Source organism: Gadus morhua, chromosome 10 (genome assembly GCF_902167405.1).
Source record: "Gadus morhua chromosome 10, gadMor3.0, whole genome shotgun sequence".
Lineage (NCBI taxonomy): Eukaryota > Metazoa > Chordata > Actinopteri > Gadiformes > Gadidae > Gadus > Gadus morhua.
Genome location: NC_044057.1, coordinates 23,100,404 through 23,128,229, shown reverse-complemented (window position 1 = coordinate 23,128,229; position 27,826 = coordinate 23,100,404). Strand labels below are relative to the sequence as shown.

Sequence of the window (27,826 nt, the reverse complement as noted above, 5' to 3'; positions counted from 1 at the left end):
GCACCATGGCTGAATAATTCACAACATATGCCTGAAACGTACGTGTAACAACGATACAGATCGGTGTAGATTGGGAGTTAGCATGTTGTGCTCGGTACTCTACGCGATCGGCCGTGCCACCCTCTCTCCCGTGAGCCCCTCCTCGACTCTCATGAGAGCCCCCCCCAACACCTCTACTCTACAGTAACGCTTCCCGCGGGCTCAGGGGCGGCTTGTTAGCGTTTGCTAATCTTGAGCGTCACCCTTGATGGATAACCCCTCCCAAGTGTGCAGGATCCAAAGGATTAGAGGTGTTTACCTCTGGTAGCATGCCGGGTACCTCCACACTTAATGACTGGAATTAATAACCCTCTGACGCCCGCCGGACAGCTCTGTTTATGCACGGGCAGAGACGCCACTGTCTGCTCTGGACGCCCTGCGTCTCTGCGTGAGTGCGTCCCGTCCTTGACCAGAAAGGTCTGTGTTTATAAGTCACTTTGGGGGGGGGGGGGTTCATATATATTCCTGTTTTGTTTTTTTTGTCTTTATACACTTTATAGGTAATACAACTTACTTGGATAATAATAATACTGGAGTACGGCGATGTTTACATTTCTGTCTTTCGCTGTGTGTCTGCCCCTCCCCCCTCCTTCCCTTATTTTCCCTCATGTGTGCACACACACACACACACACACACACACACACACACACACACACACACACACACACACACACACACACACACACACACACACACACACACACACACACACACACACACAGACTCTGAGAAGCATGGGAACAGGCTAGGGGCTCTGACAGCTTGAATAAAACCTCACACAAAGAGCAAAAGCTCTGGAGGGAGTGAGGAGAGGGGAGGGGAGGGGAGGGGAGGCGAGGTGAAGGGGGGGGGGGGGAGAAACGCAACACCGTACAGTAGCCTGCATCTCCTCCGGCTCACACAGACACCTTCGCACCAGATACCGGGCGTGGCAGGCCATCGTCACACACACACACACACACACACACACACACACACACACACACACACACACACACACACACACACACACACACACACACACACACAAAGGGGAGAAGCTATTGCTTTCAGTGACGAGACCCCTGGGTGACCTCCCCCCATCGACCTGGGCCTGACCCCTGTCCCTATGGGGGCCGGGGGGGGGAAGAGAGAGAGGAAGGCAAGACTCCCTGGTGTCACCGCACAGCGTTCCAATGAGCGGTGGGGGGGGGGGGGGGGGGTGGTGGGGGCACAATGGGGCGAGTAAGCAAAGCCGCCTCGACCATTGTGCCCCGGCAGTAAATCAGCCCGGACGTGACGGAGAGCCGATGCATCGGGGGAGTCGGCCATGTGTTCACCTTGAAGGCCCGTTTATATTTTGTAATGTGTCATTCAGCCGGGCTCCTGGGCTCCTCCTCGTATTGTGCAGGAGCTCTCTTACCACAGCTGGGCCGCTGCTGGGTCTGCAGCAGCTGTTGTTGTGGAGGTGCCGCTGTCTTCAGGCTCCAGGGCTGAGCCCAAAGGTGTGAGCCCGGCTGCAGTGGAATGTGTCTCATCAAGGCCTTATTGTCACTCACGGAACGCTGGGCCTTTGGTATATAACCTTTTCTTTTCCGGACTGGCCATAGAGGATCGAGGATCAAATAAATCAGGGTTTATTTAGGAGAATAGAAGTCCTATTGTGGTACCCTATTGTGAATAAGATGTGTGAACGCAACGGGCAATCAGCCCAGCACTGCCCTGAGAAGATTCTCCCTGTGTGTGTCCTTTTTGCCTCACAACGCTGTGTTGCTCAAAGCCGTGTTCTGTTCTGCTCCGCCACAGTCGACCTGGAGCACATGAGGACGGTGAAGTCGGACAAACACCAGCGCTTCTGCCAAGAGAACGGCCTCATCAGTCAGTTCGTATCGGCCAAGACGGGGGACTCGGTAAGAGCCGGCCAAAAAGCGCTCGTCTTGTCAGACGCGTTGATGAAAGAGTGTGTGTCTACACAGGGATGTGTGTATCTGCTGATCACCTGTCGCTCCCCCCCCCCCCCCCCGTCAGGTGTTCCTCTGTTTCCAGCGGGTGGCCGCTGAGATCCTGGGAGTGAAGCTCAACAAGGCTGAGATGGAGCAATCCCAGGTGGGCCACGATGGTGTCCGTTTCCCCCTCTCTCTCTTTGTTCCGCACCCTCTAGTTTCCCCCTTGACTCTCTCTCCCTCTTGTCTTTTTCACACCCGATCACTGACTCTCTCCCCGACCATGTTTTCTTTAAATAGCTGTCATAATCACGGTCTTGGGGGTTTCACAGGGCTTTTGTTTGAATGAGGTTTGACAACAACGAGGGTCTCCAAACGGCAGTGAGTTCCAAAGCATCCTGGTGGAAAATAGTTGTGGTTCAGGAGGGACAAATAACATTCTTTGAGTGTATGAAGCCGAAAATAAGGTGTCATGGGGGACCAGAAAACTAAATAAATGAATTTGATTTCCTCAAAGGAAGCCAACAATGCTTCAGACCAGGGGGGAAAAAATCACACCTCTGTCTCCTTTTCCTGACTTCCAGGAAGTTGTGTATGTAGCCGACTCCTAAGCCATTAGACAAACACCCTCTCCTCTTCCTGGGTGGGAAAAACAAAAGCGATTCCAGTTGTATCATTTTTCCATCTTTTCTCAATTGTGGCTTTACAACCTCGGCCCACTCCCCCAGTAGCATCGGCGGGGGGGGGGGGACATCAATAGCGTCTGAACGCGGGAGCCGCCATCGAGCCAGGCTCTGCGCGGAGGGGAGTCGGCCACGCGGGGTCAGCGGGGGTCGCCGTAAGCCGTAGAGGGCCTTCCGCAGAGTAAACACGGCCTTGTTATGCCGGACTCCTGTGACGGCCTACCTGCCACTGACGGGACCCATCTGTACACAGCCCCACGCTGACCACGTTAGTGCGTGGAGCCATGGAGGTCAGAGGTACGCGCTCTGTTTTTAGGGTGAGGAGGTTAGGTTTCGCCCCTCTGATTTATAGTCTTTATCTCCCTTCGACCGGCACGGGTCCGAACGGGTGGTGCGGGGGTGGTCTCGCAGCATCAGGCTGTGTTGCCCCTTGGTGGCAGGCCCCCCCCCCCCCCCTCCAGAAGCATTAATCCTTCCCCTGATACGACCGCTTGGAGCCAGGCTGGCTGGGCACCGGCTGATGAGCCTGAGCTGGAGGTTGAGGGGTCAGGACCCCCTGCCCACCCCTCCCACAACTCCCGTGAGGGCAAGGCTGGATACATTCTCAAGCCCCCAACCTCCCTCTACTCCCAGTGCTGCTCCCTGCTGACCCAGCCGGAGCCGGCGTGGGTTAATGAAGGCGTTTGACTCTGTTCCTCTCCGTCACCTCCTTGATAGCTGCCTCAATAAAGCCAAGTGCTTAAATCTAGGATAATACTGGGGGGCTCTGCTGGGTTTAAGTGCTTGGCTTAAATTTACTGTCAGTTAGACGGTCAGTGTCAATGCCAGTACGAAGACACACACACAAAAACATAGGCTGTTGTCTGAGATCGTCTCGATATCGTTATGCAAATGTGACACAAATTCAGAATTGCTTATGTGTATCAATCTGCTAAAGATACAAAACATTGGTCAGGGACGGAATGGTCATCTTTTGGTGGACCAGCCCCCAAAGTAGCTTCAAGTGCGGCGTAGGCATCGTCCAGTCACCGGCCTTTTGGTCAGGGAATGAAAGCGGGGCCTAGTTTTAACGGATGTCGGCAAAGATAAAGGAGTCGTCGACTGCGCATGAGATGTGCTCACCAGCGAAAGCCGCGTCGACCGATTGTCAGGTTTAAAGGGCTTAAACACGGGGGTCACGACCCCGGACAAGATCCTATCTTCCGGGGAGCCCGCTCCATCATGGTCCCCTGTCTAGAGGATCAGATAGCCAGGTTGCGGATCACTCAGTGGCTCAGACACCAGGCTTCGACAGCTCGTAAATCAGCCGGCCAGCCAGCCGCTGGTCCCCAGCTATGTTGTCTGGTCCTAACCCCTCTCTAAGCCAGTATGGAGACCTCATATGTTTATGTTTGTGAGTGTGTGAATGCATTTGCATGTGTTTGTGTATCTGTTGTTTAATGTTCACATCTTATGATACATCATCAAGTTTACATTTTAATTATTAATTTTATTTTTCCATCTGCATTTTAATTTATTGAATTTGCTTCTGTTCTCTTGAGTCATCTGTTTTAATATTGTTTTATTGTCCTAACCCTGCCTTGCCCCGGTCTTCTCATTTTTCTTCCTCCTCCTCCTCCTCGTCCTCCTCCCGCCGTGGCACTGTCCTTGCACCTTCCTACCGCCGTCTGTCTTGTTATCCTTCTACAAACACTCTCTCCTCTTCGTACCCCCCCCTGGCCCACTCTGACTGGGTGACCCCACGCTCAGATGATCGTGAAGGCTGAGCTGGTGAACTACCCGCAGGACGAAGGACCCATTAGCCAAGACACCGCTCAGCGGAGCAAAATATGCTCCATTCAGTAGGCCAAAGTATGTGTTGTCTTGCTGAAGTCGTGGTAGACGACCCGAGTAGTAAACAGTTCCTCTAGTCACCCCAGTTGGATTTTTAGATTAGAGATGAGATGCAATGTTCATGAATCATTTTTAGGGGTCTTGGGGGTCGAAAGCCAGGGCCTCAGTTAGAAGTCGGTTTAGGTCCTACCTACTAAATAGGAACTACTTTGTTTCCATTGGCGACTTTGTATCGGAATCAACCAACGTGACATGTGGAGTCCCACAAGGTTCGATCTTAGGACCCTCTTTATTCAATCTACATGCTCCAACTAGGGCAAATCATGCAAAATAGCAATATTGACCATCATTGCTATGCTGATGACATGCAAATCTATGTATCGCTATCACCAAACGACTATCGGCCCATAGATCTGCTGTGACAGTGCATTGAGCAAGTGAAAGACTGGATGTGCCAAAATTTCCTTCCACTAAATGAGGACATGAGAGATAATTGTATTTGGTTCTAAAACGGAAAGGCTTAAAGTAACCCAACACCTTCATTCTCTGTCCATGAAAACCTCAATCAAAGCCAGAAATCTAGGGGTTATCATGGATTCAGATTTACATTTCAACAGTCACATCAAATCAGTTACAAAATCTGCATATTATCACCTAACAATGTAGCAAGACTTAGAGGGCTCATGTCCACCGAAGACTTACAAAAACCTGTACATGCCTTTATCACTAATAAGCATGGTTACTGCAATGGTCTCCTTACAGGTGATTTACATTTATTTTACTCCCAAAACAAACTCTAAGGAAGCTTCAGCTTGTTCAGAATGCTGCTGCTAGATTTCTAACTAAGACCAAAATATTTGAGCATATTACACCAATTCTTAAATTGTTACATTGGCTTCCTGTGGGTCAGAGAATTGATTTTAAAATCATGTTGCTAACCTATAAATCCCTACATGGTTTAGGCCCAAAACATTTAACTGATATGCTTCCACTACATAAGCCTTCTAGACCACTAAGATCTTCTGAGACCAATCTGTTAATTATCCCCAGAGTAAACACGAAACATGGGAAAGCCGGATTTAGTTACTATGCAACAAATAGCTGGAATAAACTCTGAGCACCTTTAAAACAAGACTGATGATTTTTGTGTTTGCTTTAGCTTTCTGCTAAATGTTAAATACATTGCACTTTATAAAAAGCTTTTTTAACTCTGCCTTTATTTTCTATTTTATTACTAAAAGGCCTTTTTAACTTTCTATTTGACTAATTTCTTTGAGTAGATTTTCTTTTACATATCTTTTATTTTATTGTATGACAATATTTATATGTGCAGCACTTTGAGTCTGCCTTGTGTATGAAAAGTGCTATATAAATGAAGTTGCCTTGCCGTGCCTTAATGTTCAACCTTCTTGACCGTTATCCCCTCTCTGTTCCATGTTTATTGTCTGTAAACCACCATCCTTTGTGGCACTGGTGAGGCTAGAGGGAGTAGAGGTTTGAGCTCCAACTACCCCCTGGCTCACCCAGAGTGCTGGCGCCCAGACGGTCGGTCACGTTAGGACAAAATCCATGGATGGCTGAATCGTTTAGGGTTAGGGTTAGGGTTAGCTCGGGCTCCTAAGGTCCATGTCTGTCGAGGACCCCCCCCCCGCTCATCCACTCAGGCTCTACCTCTTAACTTGTGTTGTTTATGTGTTTGCCTGCAGCGTGTGGTGAAGGCAGACATCGTGAACTACAGTCAGGATTCCGTGGCCCGGGCCGCCAACCCCCAGCGAAGCTCCATGTGCGTGGTCCAGTGATTCAAGCCCACTCTGGATCACACACCCTCCCCCCATTCCATCCCCTTACCCCCATGTCCCCATGTCTACCCTTAAGGACACGCACACACCCAAACACAAACACACACACACGTACACACAAAATTTCACTCATGCTCACGATTCGATGGGGAAGTCAGTATTCGTTGTTTCAGGCAGGGGGTTTGGTGGTCACATGACCAATTGGATTCCTGTTAAGTTGGCCTTGCTGTGTTATTTGTATTTGTAAGTGAGAAGAAGCAACTGAATCCCAGTTCTGCATGTATGAAATCTAGATTTTCTTTTGTAAATTATAAGTCCTCTTGTGTTTCCCAGTTTAAAGTCACAATGTGTTTTTAGTGTTTATTTTTCTTTAACCATGGCCAATAATATCTTACCATCGAACCGGTTCCATTGTCGAACAAACTCATGCCAACTTGTGTTTCGTTGTGCGACTGTTTGACTGTATCTTACTGCAGAGAAAACCTGGTTTTCTGCAGACGAAGACGGGAGCGTCCACTATGCTTTCAAAATCTTCGATAAACATACGTTGTTCCTTCATACGTGTTGGGTTTTCAGCTCATCGTTGTGTTTTAAAACTACAGTGTATCACAAATGCTATCGGCTAAAACTTCTGCTATTGCCTCCAGTTGGGGTGTTCAGATCGGGCTAATCTCACAAATCAGACTTTAGATATTAATCTAAGTCGAAGAAAGTTCTGTCTAAATGATAAGGCCTTCACTCATATTTATTCTTGCCTGCTATTAGACTTTAGATATTAAGTCTGATGGTAGACGAGCTAAGACCTTGGTGAACAGGAATTTAATGAATGAATTAATGTCTTTGTTTCGCTTCATATCTATTTCGACAATCATGTTGCTGGAGGCGGGGAGCTGTAAGCATGTCATTGCTGATCTCCAACTCGGCCAGCAGTAGTCAACTGTAAAACAAAAATGTGGTTTCAAATCAACACCATGCAGTCTGGCCAATTAAGGAATACACATGTTAAAATGCCCTTCTGAAAGCTTCATCCACTGTTTCAGATGAGTTTACTATGGTGTAATTTCTCAGTAATGAAGCAACAAACAAAGCGTATCTCAGCCCCTTGCAGGTCCTGGTTTCCGACCAACGTTCTGTACCGTCTCCTCCTGCTATAGCGTAGGACGGCTGGATCCCAGATAAAGGTCGGACTATCTGATACACGTACAAAGAGGGGATGGGTTGGGGTCGCATTTACCAGCTGTGTTCAAGGACGAGTGTGTACTTGTGTTTGTATGTTAAACCAGTGGCTTCTACATCCATGGGGCTGCTATATTCATAGGAAGATAAATATGTGATATGAACAGAAGTAGAGTGAACTTAAGTTTAGTTTTTTATATTTGCCAATAGCGGCTTGCATTAGCAGTGCTGTGGTGTTGGTGTTACTTAAAAGAGAAGTGTTAATTTTGTGACTTTTAGATGACAAAAAATGAAATCCTTTATTTTAAAAAAACTACAAGACAATACGTTCTTGTGCATTTATGGTTCCTCAGATTTACATCTTATATTGTAATCAGTGATCATCCTAAAATAATCAATAACTTTCAGATTATTTATATTCATAGTGTTCCTTTCATTTCAAAACAGATATATTTGTGTTTTGCTGATTAAAGTCAAAGTGACTCAGTTGAGCAGCTAAAAGATAAAATGATTTGTTAGGGAGCAGAGGAGTTTGCATCGATGCTATGACTTTTTGAAGCAATGCTAATGAAAGACTAGAGGATATACGCTGTACTGTAAACAATATAAAAGAAAGCCTACTTCTGGTTACGTGGTTTAATGGTGTCTGCCTTTATTTTATGTTGTTATACCATATTTGTAACGTAGCTTCTTTCTTGGTATTGTTCTGTGACAGATCTTTCTCTCCCTCTCATTCTGTGAGTAGCTGTCTCTCTCGTTACCACTTCTTCACGGAGGCCTGCTCCTTTTCAAATCATAATCATGTGAACTAAAGGTGAAACGATAAGAGAAAGAAAATCACAAATGTACACTTTAAATTGGGTTGTTAAATTACATTTTATTGAACATGCTGTTCTTTGTATATAAAATCACCTATGGAATAAAACGCAATGTGTATGGCTTGTTAATACAGTGCTCTAGTGACTTCACTTGACATTGGAAGTTATGAACTTAACCAACCAGTTTATAAAATGATTTGTTGGGGAATTAAGACCAGTAGGGTGTATTCATTCAGTTAGGAGCAGTGTTGTTTTAACAAAAAAAACACATTTGAATGCATGCAGATGCTGTCATCACTCAGCCTTTGTTAGGTGTGTCGCTGTCCCGAGCATTCAGTACAATGTGAACAGGCCTGGATTTCATGGCCATTTTTCACTCTGCTTAAACCGACCAAGGTAGGCCCTGGAGCTCTTTCGGATGAGCTGGGACTGATGGAATCGGGGCTATAACCTATGAGGACATCAGTAGATTAAGGATACCTGTGTTGAAATCCAAGCATTAGAACTGAAACTTGACCAGCGCACCTGAGATCCCACCTGTATAGAAGCTAAGCTAAGTCTCCTCAAGCTAATGAGGCACCTGGCCTTTGTTCCCTAAATCTTCACCGGGACGAGCCCTAAGCCCACTCCGGACAGATGATACAATATTTCTTTTTATAAATGGTTGTAAGCTGTATTTATGAATCACTTAAATGGCTCAGGCTTTTGTTGCCCTCCCGAAACTTTGAAGAGGTTCTATGGTTTCCAGTTTAACCATTTTTTGTGTTTTCTTTTTTGTTGTTGCGTCAACGTCATTCAACACCGCGTCTTTTGAACACGTGCACACCAAAAGATAAATGCGATGAGATAACGGAATAAAAATAATCCCTTATATTTTTCGGGGCGGGGTTTAATACGTCATATAATTTGTACCTTTTAACAGTTTAGCTGTTGTTTAATGTCTTCGTCTGGCTGTCGAGGATTCCGTTACAGGAGTTCCCTTTAACGGCGAGCGGTGGAGGAGAGACAACACAGCTGGAGCCGTTCCAACACACATGCATTGTTTCGCTTCAGTGAACGTCTTTGGGATCGTCTCTGCTGACATTTTTTTTGGTCGAGAGCTGTCACAGACGCTGACAGGCGAGGCTTGCCCTTGGCTTTGCGGCTGTTTAGACAGGTGTTTTCACAAAGAAAACAACTGCAGCCCGTTTCCAGCTTAAAAACTCACAAACGAAGAGACACAGGATAAGAATCTTATTAAAGGGATCATGTCTCGGAAAAAAGGACGAGTCCGTGAAAGATTGGCAGGAGGTCTGTAAATTCGTGTAGAATTAAATTTGTCTACCTGTGTAGACTACTCGATTGTGGCCAGTGGAATCGGTTAGGCCTACTTGGGACACACACACACTACAAGGACACACAAAACAATGCACGATTTGACATAATATGTCTGCTCAAAAAATGTTTAAATTGCCACAGAGACACATTAAATGCATAAATTGCATAACATCCGTTTTTTTCAATGCAATTTCTTCTTTCCATCCCAGTAAACTGCCGTCACCACTATGTATTTTTTTCATTATACTTTCCATTGTTTTTTTTTAGAAAATGATCTTCTGTTCTTCATTCTTGCCAGTGTTTGTCATTGGTAAGGAATGCGTGATGAAACTCTTTAAACCGCAGTCAGTAACAGTCCTGTGTGTGTGTGTGTGTGTGTGTGTGTGTGTGTGTGTGTGTGTGTGTGTGTGTGTGTGTGTGTGTGTGTGTGTGTGTGTATAAGTGTGTGTGTGTAGTACACGTAAGGCCGTCACCCTTAAGACGACACTCATGCCTCTTCGGGCCTCATGTGCGGCGGGGCCAGACACCTCAGGGCCCACAGAGGGTAGAGGGGAGAGCTGAGTCAGTCCTTCAGACCCTATCCCGCCTCGGTTCCCCATGACTGTCTCCCATTCTCCTTTACAGTAGACCCTGCTCCAGGCCCCGGAGCAGGGAGTGGAATGACAGCCAGAGAGCGGGGTAATCGCAGAGGCACGACTAGCGTGGAGTAAATCCAACAACCCAGTGGCCTCATCGAGCTTCCAGTTCCTGGTGGCTTTCGCGTAAAATGACCATTTGTTGGATCATGTGTTCAGGTGGGTTTTTATGTGTGTGTGTGTGTGTGTGTGTGTGTGTGTGTGTGTGTGTGTGTGTGTTTAGGTGCATTTTCTTCTGTACTTGGGAAGATGTGTGGGGAAGGATGTGGAAGCACGTCCAGAGAGGTACCGCGTTTCAGCTCAGGCCTGCTGAAAAGCAGGCAGCAATGTATTTTGAGGGGCGAGGATGTGGGCAATCAGAAGGGTCATATTTATAGTCTGTTGGTCTGGCGAGGAGGAAGCCTGCCAGTATAAGCACAGGCTCCCAAAAGAGGCCCGGGGACACAAACCTAAGTCCTCCCTCCAGTTCGATGGCACGGATGAATGCTGTTTCTTCATCGACTCCTGCGACTAGTAATGGATAGCACACTCTGAAGAGAAGAAAACCTGGGAAAGTCCACACAGAGTTGTTTTTGTTTGATTATTTTATTATTCACGTTAATGAGAGGAAACAAAGACAGAGTAAAGGTCTTTAGGAAACAAATTACCATTCACCAATGGTTTTGTGGTGGTATGTATAACAACATGCAAAAGGATAGTAAAACGAAAGAATGTACAAATTGTAATTAATGCACAAAAAATTAAGATAAAGATCACTATGCTGGGATTCAAGTCAAGTTTTTTTTTAGTATGACTTGATTGAGATGAAAACTATTGATGTCCAAATGAAAAATAAGAGTTAGTGTCAGAGCAAGCTGGCTGGCTAGTGATTAATTTACACAAATCTATTACAAAAGACCAAAATGTTAGTGGTTCATTATGCATGTTTATTTAGCAATTCTACTTAGGCAACAACTGAATGAGGGTATGTCAGCAAGTTGTTTTGGAGAACATTTAATGAGAAAGTGTTAGATAAGATGCACTGGCCCTTAGGAGCAAGGCATTTTCTTGGGTTTCTTTCATGAACCGACAATGGAAGTTTCCTCTTACTTGCTACACAGGTGCCTGTGGTTCTCTTGCGCTTGATAGCAGATCTCCTGTGTTACTCAGTGCCAAAGTGATATCATCGTGTGAAATGGAGGCAATTATCCAACACCTGGTGCACTTCACTACCTATCCACTCCCCTGGCCTGTGTCGCGTCCCAACAAAGACCTGCTCACTGGGTGGGACCAGAGTTGGGTTTCACCACTTCACTCCGTCGTTTGGAAGATAAATACACTTTAACAGGCATGATATGTGCCATGAAAATATCACAAGTGGGAAAGATTACGAGATCATTAATCAAATCTGTCCGTCTCCATCTCCTTTTTGGCTTTGTGATTCCGCTGGCTGTATTGTCCCTTGGAAATAGTTTGGATCGAAAACCCGATACGAGAGCTTTTGAGTTTGTTTTTTTAAAGTGCTATTCATTACCTTCCACTTTAAAAAAGCATTTATCCCGAGACAACGCATTGTGGCCTTTCAAAGGAGTACTTAGAAGAACCTGTGGTGTTTTGAGAAAGTGAAACATGCAAAAATAACCTAGTAGATTGTATTAGCGCTGTTAGTTTTGCTAGTTTCTCGTATTAGTCAACTTGGGGAATATCCCTAAATCCATTATACTCTTACAGTATAAGATACATCCCATTTGTCACACATTTTCCAGGATAAAGCTATCACTTTGTACTTGAAAGCAAAAGCTTTCTAGTGTGGCAATGCTTCCAAGAATTTTTTTTTTCTAGACCTCACCCTAACCAAAAAGCAGTGATATTTGAGGCAAATCTATATTTATTAAAGTGTCAATTTAGTCTCCAGAGACATGCTTCTATTTAAACAGAGGGTTTAAAATGTCTCGGCCTGTCCATCTCGTTCTGCTGAAAATAACACGCATGGGGCAATTGATCCTTCCAACAGGTGTTTGGGGAATATTTTGTTAAACTATGTGCCCTGGTGGGTTTAATATTCTTGAACTTAATCTCCCCAGAATTACAAAGTAATCTAAACTTGATAAAGACTACAGCATTTTAAGAAAGACTACATTTTAAACATTTAATGTATACTCTACATGCTGTGATAAAACACATATTTGAAGTAGGGACATAATGCACTACTCAGTTAGGAAGTATAAAACTATTGATCGGTCCATGCATTTGTGTACAATCAGTATTATGCCCTATTTTAGACCCAGGAAGGCAAATCCTCAAAATCCCTCTTTCGGACAAACTCAATGGGACTTTTTCCACAAAGCCGTTACTCACTAATGAAAAACAGCCTTTTCCTTTGGCTTGTGAGGAGAAATAATCAATGGAAGTGTAGGTGCTGGGACAGTTTCGCCGATACAAACCCTTACTCCGTATGGAGTTTGCAGACTGCCCGTTTTCTGAACCTGGCAAAAGCTGTTCTGGTCTGATTTAAGGCGTGCCCCTGTCGTAGCACAGGCCAACAAAGTGCCCTTGCTTTTATTGGCTGTTTAGTTTACTTTTCGACCGGTGTTGGAAGTCCACTAAAACTTAATAAATAACTTTTAACTGTTTTCTTGCCTTTTTGAAAACAGCCTGTGTCTAGAGACAGAGGGTGCAGAACTTGATTTGTACATCATGAACACTTTTTTTACCTGCACATGACATCACTTGTGAGCAGTTGCTAACAGCATCTGCAGTGATCTATTAAGTGGCTTTACCTGAAACACCCGGCAATTAAAGAGCGTGGCGACAGTTGCTGTGCGCAAGGTACGCCGGTTCTACCCCAGCAGAGGGAAAACTGTGAAGAAAAGAATGACAAGGAGGAAAAGGAGATGTATAAGAAAAAGAAGAGAAAGAGGGGTCAAGTTCCTGTGTGCAAGTTGTTGTGTGAAGTGCCGCCTGGTGCTAGATTGTTGTGTGGATGCTGGCGGACAGGGAGGTGAGTGCCAGGTTAATTACTGCACTGGAAGGGTAGGATGCCTTACACAGCCAGGGTGGACGAAGCGCTCAGGTTTCTAGTCGTGCTGCTGTCTCACCACAGAAGGCAGAAGGGGTCAGACTCCCGGGGAGACCCAAGTATATTCCAAGGTCACCCGTCGTCAATCAGTGGGGGGTGGGAGTGGAGGCTTCCAGATGAGAAAAACATGCATTGACACCTGCGGTTACAAACCTTTTTCGGCCCATGGCCTGATTCTTTTCATTATTTTTTTCTGCTAGCTGTAGCTTAAATCAAGGGTTCAAAATGCACCGTTTTACTTTTTCTGCCCAAATTGTCTTCTTTTTTTTTTTTCCAATGTGCACACATCTGTGCTCACATAAATATGTGTCTTGTGTAACATAATAATCATAATATGTATATATACAACACTTGCATTCTTAAACTGCTGTTTGGTTAATTCCTATGTTAAAGCTTCCACTGTGCCCTGGGGCAACCTGAAATCTTCCCTTTGCTTCCAAAGTAAGACTCTTATGTCGGAAAGCGTTAATTTATCAGCCCCCTGGGGCTAAGTCTCCCTGTCTCATTAGATCAATTACAAAAACAAGAAGGCATGGGTTTACCTATTCGGTATCAGCATGCCACTGAGAAGGTTTTCATGTCTAAAGACCACGATGTGGCCACTGCCTTCTTGCCGTTTATTTTCTTGGACCCTGAACGCAGTGAGGTGTTTTTGGAGTTCATTAGGTAAATGGACAGGTGTTTCCCTGCCCTTAGCACTAATGAGCCAACATAAGTGCTTTTAAATTATTAGGCCATTAGAAAGGGGAAATGTACAAAACGCTGAGCACACAAAGACATGTGTGTGTACATGAACCTCTAACTTGAACAATATAGAGTTTCTTTTCTTTCTCTTTTCCTATGTGTGTGTTGAATGTTTTGTGTGTTTTGTGAACACTAGTCTTTACATTACAGATGAAACACTTGAGAAAAAAACCAACGTTTGGAATATAATTATGTTTCCCCTTGCAAAAGTACTGGCATAGACTGCATTCATGCAATTAACCCCTTTATTAAACCAGTGATTGATGTGCTTAAAATGAATACAAATGGGCAGGCCTGTGTTCCGCATTAAAGCTTTGGTAGAGTAGAGGGCAGATGTTGAAGAAAAATAAATACATTTGCGGTCAACTTCATTTTTGTTGTTTGCCCTTGGTTAAAGCCCTGATTTTGTTTATGAAGGTTTAAAGCCAGAGAGTTTCATCTACATTAATACAAGAAAGCCTTTCAATGTAAAAAATGGCATTGCTTAAAGGCAAGTGTTATAAGTTTATCGCAATTTTCTAATTTAATAAAATTCCTAATGTTACTGCTCTCTCTAAATTTAATATATTTTATTATGTGGGTTTCCTTTTATTATTTAGTATATAAGTTATTTCACTTGGTGAGGTCTGGGTATTGCTTGAGCTACATAATAAATTATGCTTACATAATTAAATATGTGCTGAGGTTAAATACAATAACAAGGTTTAACTTAAGGGTATACTTATGCAAGAAGGAACTTGATCTACAATGTTGTAGATGCAGCGTTAATAGGATGTCTAAATATGGTTTTCAATATGGTAAATATGGCAACATTCTGTATGATGTCCTTGTCACTTTTGTTTTGTCCTTGAGGTCAGGCCTAAAACAAATTCTATGTCTATAAAGAGTGTGTGTGTTGAGGTTTAATGTTACATTAGAGTTAGTTGGAACATCTTTGAAAAACTATGACCAAGGAGACAGATTTTTATTTATTTATTCAATTGTAAATCTTAAACATAAAGTTAAGATTATATATTTGGGCAGGAGTAGGTAAGGTTAAGTTAGCGTTACGATATGGATGAATCACAATCCATTTTAACTGAAACTGAAAACTGAAAAATGTATACATGTATTCTAGTATACTACAATTGTTCCACTCTGTGCTAAGCTGATTGAGCTGAAAGCAAGCATTTAATAAACATTTGAAATGCACCATGGACAGAGAATCTATGGTGGGCACTTTATCGGTGGCATCGCGGTAGCTCAATAATTCACAGGGGCCTGGCCCCGAAAAAAAGAAGAAGAGAAACTGTGTCAAGCCCTGGGAAGGAACACCCGATCGGAGGTGTAACAAGGGTAAGTGCGAATATGACAAAAGCCTTCTCACCTGACACCATTGCCAACAAACGGCCATCTGTCATCTTTATAAGTGGGCTCTGATATGTTGCACTTAAGAGCCGCGGTGAATCTTTAATGCTCCACAACCAATTAAGTTGGGCCAATTGTCTTTTGAATTATTGAGTCAAAAATGTAAAAAAACGATATCACTTATTCATAGAGTGGACGTCGGTAGTGTTTCATACTTTGTGGGTGGGGGTTTCTCGAGTAGGGAGGGGGGGCGAGGGGACGGGACGCAAAGTGTAACCTTTGCTTGTTTATTAATTAATCTGTATTGATGAACCAATGTCTCTTTCATCGGTTTAGCGGTTGGTGTGTGGAGTCGGATCCTTACAAGCATGGCCAACTCGTTGAGTTAGTGACGTTTCTGGCCCGGGACAATAGGGACACTCGGTGCCTTCCATAACAGTTAATCCCCTGGACGCAAAAGTCACCTGTCTCAGGTGTATCGACAGAGAATGTCAGCTGAAACATAATCGCTGTGATGTACCTTGCGAAAAAAAAAATGTTTCTTTATCTTTTGTTCTTCTTGACAGGACTCAACACTTCCTGCAGCCTTCTTGACAGCTAACGAATAATTTTTCCTACCTCTGTGTTCTGCTGTGTGGAAATTAAATCATGCAACTGGGGATTTGATGACCTGTAATATTCGTTTTAACCAGAGTCGTTAATATCCATAGTATCTTGTGACTAATCCCATCTCTGGCACAAAGAAGGGACAGGACATGGGTATTCTGTGTCCATCAGCTCATATTGAACATCCTTCCTCTCTTCAAAGAGATAGACACTTTCAACCACACTTTCGTGGGAGGACAGTCAGCATTGTTGAACCATAGTTATTTAAATGCAAGATGGAAAGGTTTATCTTATGCATATAGACCTAACAGACTTTGTTCAGGGCAATAACGGGTAACTTCATCTGATATTATTGATTCAACTTGATCTTATCAGTTGACAAAGTGTGGACACAACGACATCTTCCATCACATTACGCTACGTAAACATAATTCCCCGCCGTGTTCTCATAGCTGCACCAATGTTCCCAGCCAGAGAGCAGTACCGCTGTAGAGTGTAGTGTCTTGCGTGTCCGACAGTGTCTGATTATATCCACCGGCAGCAGCCTATCACCTGTGAAAAAGGGCTGGCCCACTTGAGGCCTTTCCAGTGCTGTGTGGATGAACGACAGGTCGGTGAATATTTGATGAGGGACTTCTGGCAATCCAGAGATTGGTCCCTAAGTGTCTGATGTGGAGAACAGTCAACCCAAGTCCCAAGCTATTGTCCTCCACCCGCCATCACCACCTCTATACGTGTGTGCACACACACACACACACACACACACACACACACACACACACACACACACACACACACACACACACACACACACACACACACACACACACACACACAAAAACCTTGTCAGGCAATGCTATTCATAGACTTAAAGGATCCGGTTCAGCAGTCTGTCTCTGAGAGTTTGACTCGAGGATGAAACAATGGAGTCAGGGTAAACAAAAGGTGTGCAGACCTTTTCATCTCCATCATCAGGTGAGGTGGCTTCCAGATGGATTTAAACAAACAAAAGCGCGTCCACAATCCAGATTAATAATACAGTGTTTTACTAAAGTAAGGTGCCTTATTATTAACAAGTTGCTATTTTGGAGTAGGAAAGTGATGTTGGCTCACTGACGTCAGTAACTGCTTTGCCATTCTGAAAAGATGAATCACTGAGCTACTTTGTATGTTTAAGCAGTTCAGCCGTTGATAGCTACGCTTACAAATATGATGATGGACCTCTCCACATCGTCTGTCTTCCACTTTTGAAAAGAAAGCAGGAAAAACATTTGTCTCGCAGTCAGGGTTGACGGCGAAGTTACGCCAACACAATTAACAACCCTTGAGTCATGCCAATATGGGTTTGGGCATGCAGTCATTTAATGCGTGGTATGCTCTGATACAAAGAAACGCTCATGAGGCATTTTCTGGAGCATTCAAAAGAAACAACCTGCTAATTGAGGTGTTTTGTACTAAGTGGAGTGTCTCTAAGCAGTACTCCCCTCAATTATGAAACCATTATATATTGCAGGGCTCTGTGACGAGAGTAAAGCGGGATCGGCTTGTATGTCCTGGAGTTAGGAAACTGATCCTCCTTGATGTTTGTGTTCTAAGTTTGCCTGATATTCAGCGATTTAATGGTCCTACCAAACCTGTGAAGAGTTTTTTATGCGCTTTTGAGCTCTTTGTTTTTCAACGGCGCCATGTGTATACAGTTGTTCCACCCTCACTGTCTAGATGCTATTTGCACAGGTGTACACTTTAATGATGTAGTAAGAACGGTACTTGAGCATAGGTCAGGTATGATTACCCCCTGTTTGCCTGTCCACTTAGCATTAAACAATACAGCTATCAATACAACTATTTCTTTGAGCTGCTTTTTTTTTTAAAGCTAGACTCATTGGCCCCCAAAGTACACCTTATAGAAAAAACACGATTGATTATCGAAATGCTCCATAATGTTCTATCATCGAAGGGAGGTCAGGGAGTAAACCTGCCCTAACCGCAGAAGGAACTCGGCTGCATGAAGCCAAAAGGCTGTAGCATGAGATCAGAGCCGTGTTTAAGAGGCCTTTTTGAAGCATGCGGCTCCCTTTAGCCTGACAGTAGAGCACAAGACACTGTCCCCTCAAGGGGGAACATTGTTTTGAACATTGTGCCGGTCTATGTGTCGTGATCCATGCAGCATTCGTCTTTGTCCAGACCGGCTTTGTCCAGAAAGTATTTTTCGTTAAGAGAGGGACAATATTGATTATGGCTACCGCTGTGCTAATGCAGGGTTAACACGCGGCGTTGGCTATTGGGCTTGCCCTGGGATGGTGATGGAGTATATTGTATCACGTATCCTGCAGGTGTTCCTCCCTGGCTCAGCGTGAAGCTGTGGGATTTAGCAAAGAGCTTAGAGGTGAGCTTTCTTTATGGCGTCGTTGGCCGCATTCCCATGTGAATCAACAACGGCCAGACCGCCTCTCTCCTTCTTATGACTGTCAGGCCATCAGTGAGGGATCTTTTTTGTGTGTTGGCATGTTGGAGAGAAACATTGAAACTGATCCTCTTCTGGTTCCCCCTACGATTTCTTCTTCTGGTGTCTTAATCCAAAGACAGTTCCTAACCAGGCCCATCTGGCGTACGGTCTACACACACATGCTCTGCGTACCGGCACGCTCACACCGCCGCACAAATTCTTCTTGTGCATTAACTGACGATTTGCTCCTCTGCTTTTTTCGGATGCCATTTAATTAGCCTCCATAACATGTACTGTTAATTATTACAATAACTACAGGACCTCAGGCTCAAGTCAGTGGATTAACATAACAAGCAGATGACACGTGTGTCATTTATAGAGCAGATCGGATTGCAAAATATCGTGATGAAGATATTGAGCGGTGTGAATAGTGTCTGGATTTCTTTTAGACTATTGCATTCAGCATGTATGTAGGAATACTCACTCAGGATGCAGGTTTCGGGGCAATTTTCACATTTCCACACAACCTCCACAAAGGGCTGGCCCTTCACCTAGCATATTCTTGGCCTACTCAATTGGCATCGATCGTATCATATCACATCATATCAACAAGGCCTGCAACCGATACCGATCACCGGCGACATTAGAACCAAAGAACGGTCATATGCAGACCGCATGCACAGCGATGCATAAATCTGTATTTTGTCCTCGGGAGAAAAGTGTTATAATCGTTCCCTGGTGAAGTCTTCCACCTCTTCACAGGAGCCACGGGAGCGCAGACGGTTGCCTCTTCCTCCACGGCGCCGGAGCAACACCACCCGGACAACACAAACATGGGCCCGCGTATCACGCCTCCAGCCGCTGACACATCTGCTGCGCGGCGTGTTTATTTAAACCTTTCTGCCGGGGCCCGCCGGGGCCACACGGAGCCTCGTCTGGGGGCCCCCCAAGCTTGTTTGAGAATCCATTCACACCTGGGCATTAAATTACTGACACTAATGTTACTAGTAATGTTTGGACCGGCTCCCACACATCTGAACCTGCAGAGACCGACTGGGCGTTTGGGGAATCGCTCAGAGGCTGGGGAAGAGGGCGAATCGGCCGTGAAGGACTGATTCAAACATTCTGGTGTGATGTGCGCCACATTGACAACGTGTTATTTCTGGTTGAGTTTCCTCTTGTGCCGCAAACGTCTCCCGGATGTTTGAGGAATCTGAATGTGAGGTTGTGACGGCATTTTGTTGGTGAAGAGGACTAGGGCCTGAGATCAGAGGCATGGTGAAGAGGTTTTAAAGCATTCCAGTCCGAGTCTCCCTGAGGACTGACAGTACAGCAGGAGACACTGTGCCCTCAGGGGTGGGGCCGAGGGGGAGCGCTGGGAGGGACGACACATTGTTCAACTGTGAACCGGTTGCTAAGGACTCCTCTGTGGTTTTTGAACTTGAGAGGTTTGCAGGCATGAACACCTGTGCAGGTGCCCCCACCTCACCCCCGGCCCTCTCGCCTGGATACCTTTCACCTTGACTCCCTCTGAAGCACTCAGCGACAGGCCCGGAAGAAAAGAGCCCAGCGTCAAGACACGCAAGCATCCGAGAGACGTCTCCCGGGCTGTCAGCCCCGGGGTCAGGGGGTCGGAGGTCGGCGAGTAGGGGGGTATGTCAGGTGTTAAGTGGAGCAGACAGGCCTATCGAGGGCTTGTTAACTGCTTACCTGGTGACCCGCTGACTTGCAGCCAGGTGGGAACACAAAGCCAGGGAGCTTTACTCTGGATTCATGCAAACACGGCACAGAGGAAGAGCAGAGATGAACCTTTGCTGGAAGGGTGAAGGTGCTGTTGTTTTGGCTGTCTCGGGACATGCCCCAAAGGGGGATTTAGTTTGGTAAAGAGGACAAACAAGGAAATGGAGCGAATGGTGATCAGACACTAAAGGATCATCCTAATTCAGCATAAATCCACCCTGCTGTTGATACTAATACAATTCAGGACGATAAAATGACAAGAAAAAGGAGGCTCATAGGTGCAGATCCCAGAGAGGGCGTGTCCCCTCCACCTTCTGAAAAACATGGAGTTGTCCCTCCCCAATATAAATTATTTCTAGAGATATGTAATGGAAAAAATATATTTAATAGGAGGCCATTCTACTTAAAAAATATCACACCTAAACACTTTTAAATGGTTTAAAAAACATTTAAAATGTATCCTGCAGTGATCTGAACCGTTGTGAATACGATTGTCACCCATACCTCTACGCCTATTTTCAAAGAGCTTGTGAATGTGTGGCTCTGTAAAATAGGTAAATATATAGCCTAGTGATAGCTTAAAGGTGAATCATTCGTATATATTTGAAGTTTCTAGTAATTGTTGATCTGTTAAAGCAGATCATTTGATATAGGCTACATTGTTGATATTATTGATATCCCCTACAGAAATTACTAAAATATGCATTGTTTGTGGTCCCCCTTAAATTATGCTGAGATCTGTGCCCTTGAGTGGGCTATACAAAATCGAATGATTACCCTAACAGTTTATCATGTTGGCATATGGTAGTAAATCATATGCTATACAAAATCCAAACCTTTTAATAAAATAAAAACATATAAAGTTAGTTAACATTTGTTTTTTAATTGACGCAATAAAGGGTGACTATTAATATATTTCACCCACGAGGCATCACTCTCCAGTTTCATAATCCCTTAACACAATATACCTCGAGCCGGGCCAGTAGAAATCACAAAGGATTACATTTAAAGGTTAAACGAGGCATCATTGTCCCGATCCACGGCATCGATGACATGCGATCGTCTGGGTAAACAATCTGATGGCCCATCCTAGATCCAATTTAATTAACGCTGCTTGCCACGGGCCGATAGTGATAGCGCCATTCCCTTTATTGCGACGCAGAGAAGCACGGTGCGGTTGATGGAAAGGATTATTTGCGTAGTAATGTGTGTGTTTCCCTAAGCCCGGCGACAAGGCCAGACAACGCTAATGAACCTCCGGAGTGATGGAGGGACGGGCTCCTCTTCAGTGGGGCGAAGGTGCGACCCGTTGGGTGAGGTATTGAATGGAGGTGGCAGCTCTCCGTTAAGCTGTCCTATCATTTATAGATGAGCCATCACAATATCTATTGTCCCGCAGGAGCAGCCTGGAAATGAGAAGGCAGCACTTGAGTGTCCCAAGTGAGAAGATGGCACTTGGAGGCCAACTCCGTGGCGTCGCATGGCCGCCTGGCCGTGAAACTCCTCACGCCCCGAGGGAAGTATGCACGGAAAGGGCAGGAATATCCTCCTGGTAAGTTACAGGGAGGATATTTCTTTAGCTCCCTGATGTTATAGGCCTAGGCTGTAACATCAGTGAGCTACTGAATGTTGACCAGATAGAACAACGAATTTGTGAAACTAATATTTCTTTACGTAGTTCGGCCCTGTTTAAGGGATGCGTTCATGGTCAAGGTCACTATAAGGCCTTACTGTATTTTTGCACAAATTGACAAAACAAACATTTGGAACGAAGGCACGTGGGTGGGTGGTGCAACCTCTGCGTGTGTGTGCGCCTGCGCGTGTGTAGTCCTACCATCTTTTCGAATTGACATTTACATTTCCTTAAAACTGGATGATTATTGTTATTTCCTATTGTACGAGTTATTCAGCCAAAAAGTAATATAAATTCGAAAACAACTGGAAGGCCTAGCTAGCCGTGACCATTTTAATTTTGGGAAAATAGATAGCGCCAATGAAAATATGGTGGACAGCAAAGGGCGGTGTTACCTTGAGACGTTTAACGAGTTAAGCGATACAATCAATGAAACATACGGGAGCCTATTTAAATTGTTTTCGGTTACGGGGCATCTTTTAGTGAAGATTAAACCTAGCCTATATAAAGACGCCTGTATCGCGATCCAGCCTATCCCGGACGGGTTGATGTGCAGCCAGCCGCAGGTGTGTGCTAAACCATCATATGGTTCAGATTGTATTGCCTGCTCCCCCTCTCTCACTAAACGTTACAAAGCGTCTGATCTACGCTCGGCAGCCTGGGCTAAGTGAGCGGCCATTGTTTGTGTGATTGTGGCCCAGCTCTTTAAGTTCTTCCAACCAGGAAATGTTTAAACGGGGCTAATTAGCTGGTATTCCCTGCAGTGCGTGGCTCTGGCAGGCCTGCCTGTGGTTTGCGCTGTGGTCTGACAGGAGTCGTGCCCTCTGGGGTCCTTTGTATCAATTATGGGGCCTTTCACAGTCAACCCATTCTGGTAACATTACACAAGCGCAATTCAAGCTTTGCCCTTTAGTGCTTTACATCTCCTGTTGGTCCTTGAAATCAGACTGAATCAGTATAGGTGTGTCTAAATAATGAGTGAATGACTTGAATTAGGATTTTCCAAGCTCTGTGTGGACCGAATGAGAACAATTATTTCCTTGACAATCAAAGACGTTCGTAGGCCTACTGGGTCGAGAGGCACCAGTAGGCTACCTTATACGAGGGAGGCCTTTTAGCCTGAAACTAGAATATGTGCTCCTCCTGCAGTCCCAGTGATGGTACCGTTGGTCATATTGAAACGATCCCCCAATAACGCATGCACATTTGTTAACGCTTCGTTTTCTTCACTGTTATTACAGCGCCCCCTGGCTGTAGGCCACCAATCCTGTTAGGATGCATCCAGACTCTACTCCAATTCAAAGGTGAAGCAGCTACCGTGAGTACATTGATACTAGAAGGACCTAGTACACGGGCCTCAATTGAGATGGTAAACGTGTGTGATGACCAACCATATCGAACATCTTTGGAATAGTGTGTTTCTCACGCCTGAGGTGGTCACTTCTTAAAACTGAATTTGCATTATTGTTTATTTAAATATGGTTGATTTTTAACAATAATGTACATTTGGTCTGAAAAACGTATGCTCCAGCTACCAATTTATTTAGTAAAATGTGGAAAATCTACAAATTTCTCAATTTAGTATTTAAATCGAAGAATATGCGTTTTATTGTAATCTCTGAGAGGTGTGTAGCAGCTTTGCACTTGTTGTTTCTTTTTTTTCAAGTTTGTCCGTGTGTAAAAAAAGGTCCAAGCTCAATTATGTAAAATGCAAGATAAACACAAAATGCAGACATGTGTCAACCTATTTACCAATTTTCATTAATAGCAGTCTCCATTTGAGGGAGAGGCTTAAGAAGAAAAACACTCCTGCAACCGCGCCGCGGTGACGGAATTACGCTGTCACTGGAGCGTCCGCCTAAACCCCGCACTCTCGCCGGCGCTATTTGGGGTTCAGAGTACCACGTAACATTCAATTACAATTTAACAGACAGGCCTCTATTAGCCGGTGTGCGTTTCATGGTGGAAGGCAGGGGTCGCGACCCCTTCCCCTGTATTCTCCCGACAGGTGCTTGTTAGACGTGACTCTGAAACAGTACAACTAAACATGAAGATTATGTCCCGTACTCATACACACCTGTGTCCACGTCGGCTCTCACTTGACCTGGTGTGGTGACATACACACACACACACACACACACACACACACACACACACACACACACACACACACACACACACACACACACACACACACACACACACACACACACACACACACACACACACACACACACACAAAAATACTGACACACATACACAAATACTGACACACATACACAAATACTGACACACACACACATACACACACACACAAATACAGACACATGCACACACAAACAATGATATACACCCACACGTGCATGATGGAGTGGAAATTCAAGCTGACAGTCAACATGACAAATAAATATATTTATCTGTCTTTTTGTTTTAAGATATTAAAGTAATTTCTGTAATTGTTTGTAACAAGTCCACTTTTCCTAATTCCCATCTGTGTCCTTGACAACAGGGTCATAGTTGAGACCCCACTTGGTAGCTCTGCCAGATGGTGAGAAGAGAGAGAGAGAGAGAGAGAGAGAGAGAGAGAGAGAGAGAGAGAGAGAGAGAGAGAGAGAGAGAGAGAGAGAGAGAGAGAGAGAGAGAGAGAGAGAGAGAGAGAGAGAGAGAGAGAGAGAGAGAGAGAGAGAGAGAGCGCAACTATGTCACTTTCAATTGGAGAATTAGAGTTATTTTTGTGAGATGGCCCTTTTCTATCAGCCAGGACATGGGATGAGTTTGTGTTTGTGTGTGTGTGTGCGTTTGGGAGGACCAAAGGTTTGGAAATGTGTCTACCTGTTAAAGGGAAGTTTTAACTAATTGTGCCAAGCCCTCTCCAAAGCCTGGGGTGTTGGAGAGGAGGCTGTCCAAACACACGAGAATAAGCAACCGTCTCGGCTGGCTTTGTGAGGACCAGAGTCTTGAGCAAACACTCTGATAAAGAGAGCGATGAAAGCGCCAGTTAAACTGTCTGCTCACACCGTGGCCACTGAAACCAGGAACACAATCTCTTTTTGTCACTTCTTTCTTCACCAGATTAGGTTCACCATAACAGACATGATCAGAAGATGCCGTAATTTTGTAGGTATAATTAGAGATTAGAGTTATAATTACTGGCAGTAGTATTGGAAGTAGTTTTTTAATTAATTTTTAATAAAGAAAATATTGAATTACAATTTGCTCCCACTTGACTTATAAATAAGCACTGATACCTTCACATAAAATCTATACTATCAAATTGAGAAATACCTTACAAATTAAGTTTGTTTAGTGGATCGCGTTCTGTTTAATGTTATGTTTGCACCAAAACTGCCTATTACCTCATACATCTCAGCCATAGTCACCCCAGTCTATACATACATGTTGTACTGCTTTGGGTCGAGCATGGCTTTTGTAACATGGGCACCCTCTGTGACAGCACTTGGGGGCCTAACAAGAATGAGAACGACGATAATGGTGTAAGTAGGTGTCAAGAAATATTCCATAAATAAACACGAGCGCGGCTAACTGGAAACATTCCACACGCACGGCTGCTCGACGCAGCCCCTTAAAAACAACACGGACGCCGTCCCTGGCAACCCCCCCCCCCCCCTCCCCCAGATGAGGCAGCCCATAATACTACGCCGTTTCTCCACGGTGACAAAGCACTTGAAAGGTAACATAATAGGGCCATGTTTGTGGAGATAGAGCAGACTACGCGGCGAGCCGCAGGCAGAGACGTTTTTGCGACCCACTCTGTCTTTCAGCCGTGATCAGCGTACGGCGCGAGGGCTAAACCTGGTTCTTATCTCGCACAGAAAGGGCAAAAACGTAACCAAACAAGTGCAGGGAGAGGGGAGCGAAGGGGGGGATCCAGACTCCCTCCCAATAGAAGCATGAAAAATAAGCAAGGCGTGGACTGACGACATCTCGGCCGTTCTCGGGGGGGGATTGCCAAGTACTTGGCCAGCCGTTCCCCCCCCCTGCCACCGGAGAGGTGCTCCAGCCGCGTTCTCTCCCGGGCTGCCTGAGTTTGACTGAATGGAAAGTGTGGGGTGGGGGTCATTGTGCGTTTCATAATGAGATACGCATTGTAATCCCTGTTCTGTTTCACCAGCGTCTGGACAGGAGCCACAAACCGCCCGTATTCCATTCAGCGGAATTGTAACGAGGATGGAATTGTTTAAGAACCGGGGATGCTTGTGACTGCTGCTGCCCCGTGTGTCTTACACACACACACGCACACGCACATGCACACGCACACACACACACACAGGCATGCACCCACGCAGGCACGCACACGCGCTCCTGTGAACACACCCATGCCTCGGTGCGTCACAGTCAATTACAGAGGTGAGCGGCCGATGTCTTCGCGGGGACACCTGGCCGAAAGGGCCCTCCATTCATCAGACAGACTCCAGTGCTCCCAGACCTGCTCCTATTATTAGTGTTGTTAACACAAGGCCAGAGTCAAGCGGCTGGCAGTGCTTAAACCGAACGGCCCCCAAACGTCAGAATAGGACAAGCTGGCAGCTGCCTGGCTTTGATACGCGGGGGCTAGAAGATGCCTATTTGATCGTTTCATTAGAACATTTGGTGGAGGTGTCAAAGAGGTTGCCTGTGTGTGTGTGCACAGAGCTATTAGGCTTAATTATAGCTGCCAGAGGGGAGAACTGGGCCCACTCTGTACATCACGGTCAGAGTGGGCTTAGGAGGGAGCCACTGAGGGAGAGAGACACAGAAATTGCCATTCATAACACTTAATGGCTTATGAATTAAGTTTTCCTTCTAATTATTCATAATAGCACACGCGAGTACACACGACCGCACATGTCCGCGGACATTGACATGTTTGGTCGAGGAGGAATCCGATACCACTGGGTTTTCACAATCCAGTCGACTTGTTCGCAGGGAAGTAGTGTTTAAGGTGGGGGAAGTTAACACAGATGCATAAATATAGATTTAGCCCTTTCTCACGTCCTGAGCTGGTCCAGAAGGGGGCCGCTAAAGACTGAAATCATCTCGTGTTTCATCAAATCACATTGGAGAGGACCGAACATTTTCGGTTGTGACTCTATCGTATTCTTCAGTCTTTTTGCAACCACAAAGGATTATTAGTCAGGGCCATATGAGTATTTCGACTGTCAATTTTCAAAAATTGCCTGTATGACGTATGCACACTTCTTTATTTTCCGGAAACACTTATAGATTAGATGTAATGGACGTGCCGGGAAATGTGCAGCCGAGAAGAATGTCAACCACATGTTCAAAAATAAATAGGCCTGTGAGAATTGAAACAAGTCCCCGTAAGGTTAATCAAACCTAATGTCTTCATGCTTTTCTCCGCTTCGGTTCGCCAGAGTTTCTCCCTGTCATCTTATTATTTTAGCTTTCTTCTGGGCAACGGTAATCCAGCCATAACTAGGCCCTGCCACGTCAAATTAGCGGGAAAACCAATGTTTAGCAATGTCAAATTTAGTTTTTCTCACCTTTTTTTTCTGCCTTTTTTTTTGTGAACACAAAGATTTCCACAGCGGAGAAATAAAGAGAGAGACCTAAGCTCATTAGGAAAAAAATGAATAGCTGAAGAGGCAGATTTTGGGGATGGCTTTCAATTACCCATAATGCCGTTGTGCTTAGATTGTGTTTCTGCGGTAGGCGAGAGAGAGAGAGACATTCTGTTCATGGCCAGTAATTCCATACTGTATTCTAATTAATTTACTGGTCAGAAGAAACAGAACAGAGGTTAAGAAAGATCTCAAGTATTTTCCTCTCGCTCTTCATGTGCACTCAGGGCCAGTTTGAAATTGCTCAGACTGTGTGTGTGTCTGTATGTGTGTGTTTTTTATGTGTACAAGCATGTGCACATGCCTCTCCATATCTGTGTAAGTGTGTCCACACTTGTGTGTGTGTTTGTGTGTGTGTGTGGGTGGGGGGGGGGGGGGGAGGACTCCCTGAAGCCCCCCTCTGTTCTTTTAATGTGCTCCTCCGTCGACACAGCAAGCAGAGAAACA

The 27,826-nt window shown here is 45.0% G+C and overlaps 1 protein-coding gene across 2 annotated transcripts in view; it reads left to right on the top strand.

Moving 5' to 3' along the window:
* Nucleotides 1-8,379, top strand: part of rab28 (RAB28, member RAS oncogene family) — a 33,379-nt gene extending 25,000 nt beyond the window's left edge. Inside the window, exons 5-8 of one of the 2 annotated variants that reach the window (XM_030368400.1) lie at nucleotides 1,826-1,929; nucleotides 2,048-2,125; nucleotides 4,395-4,496; nucleotides 6,185-8,379. In XM_030368400.1, coding sequence (XP_030224260.1) covers nucleotides 1,826-1,929; nucleotides 2,048-2,125; nucleotides 4,395-4,490 — 278 coding nt within the window. In that variant the 3' untranslated portion in view covers nucleotides 4,491-4,496; nucleotides 6,185-8,379. The remainder of the gene's footprint in view (nucleotides 1-1,825; nucleotides 1,930-2,047; nucleotides 2,126-4,394; nucleotides 4,497-6,184) is intronic. The other variant, XM_030368401.1, reaches the window with a different exon arrangement.
* The last annotated feature ends 19,447 nt before the right edge of the window (nucleotides 8,380-27,826 follow it).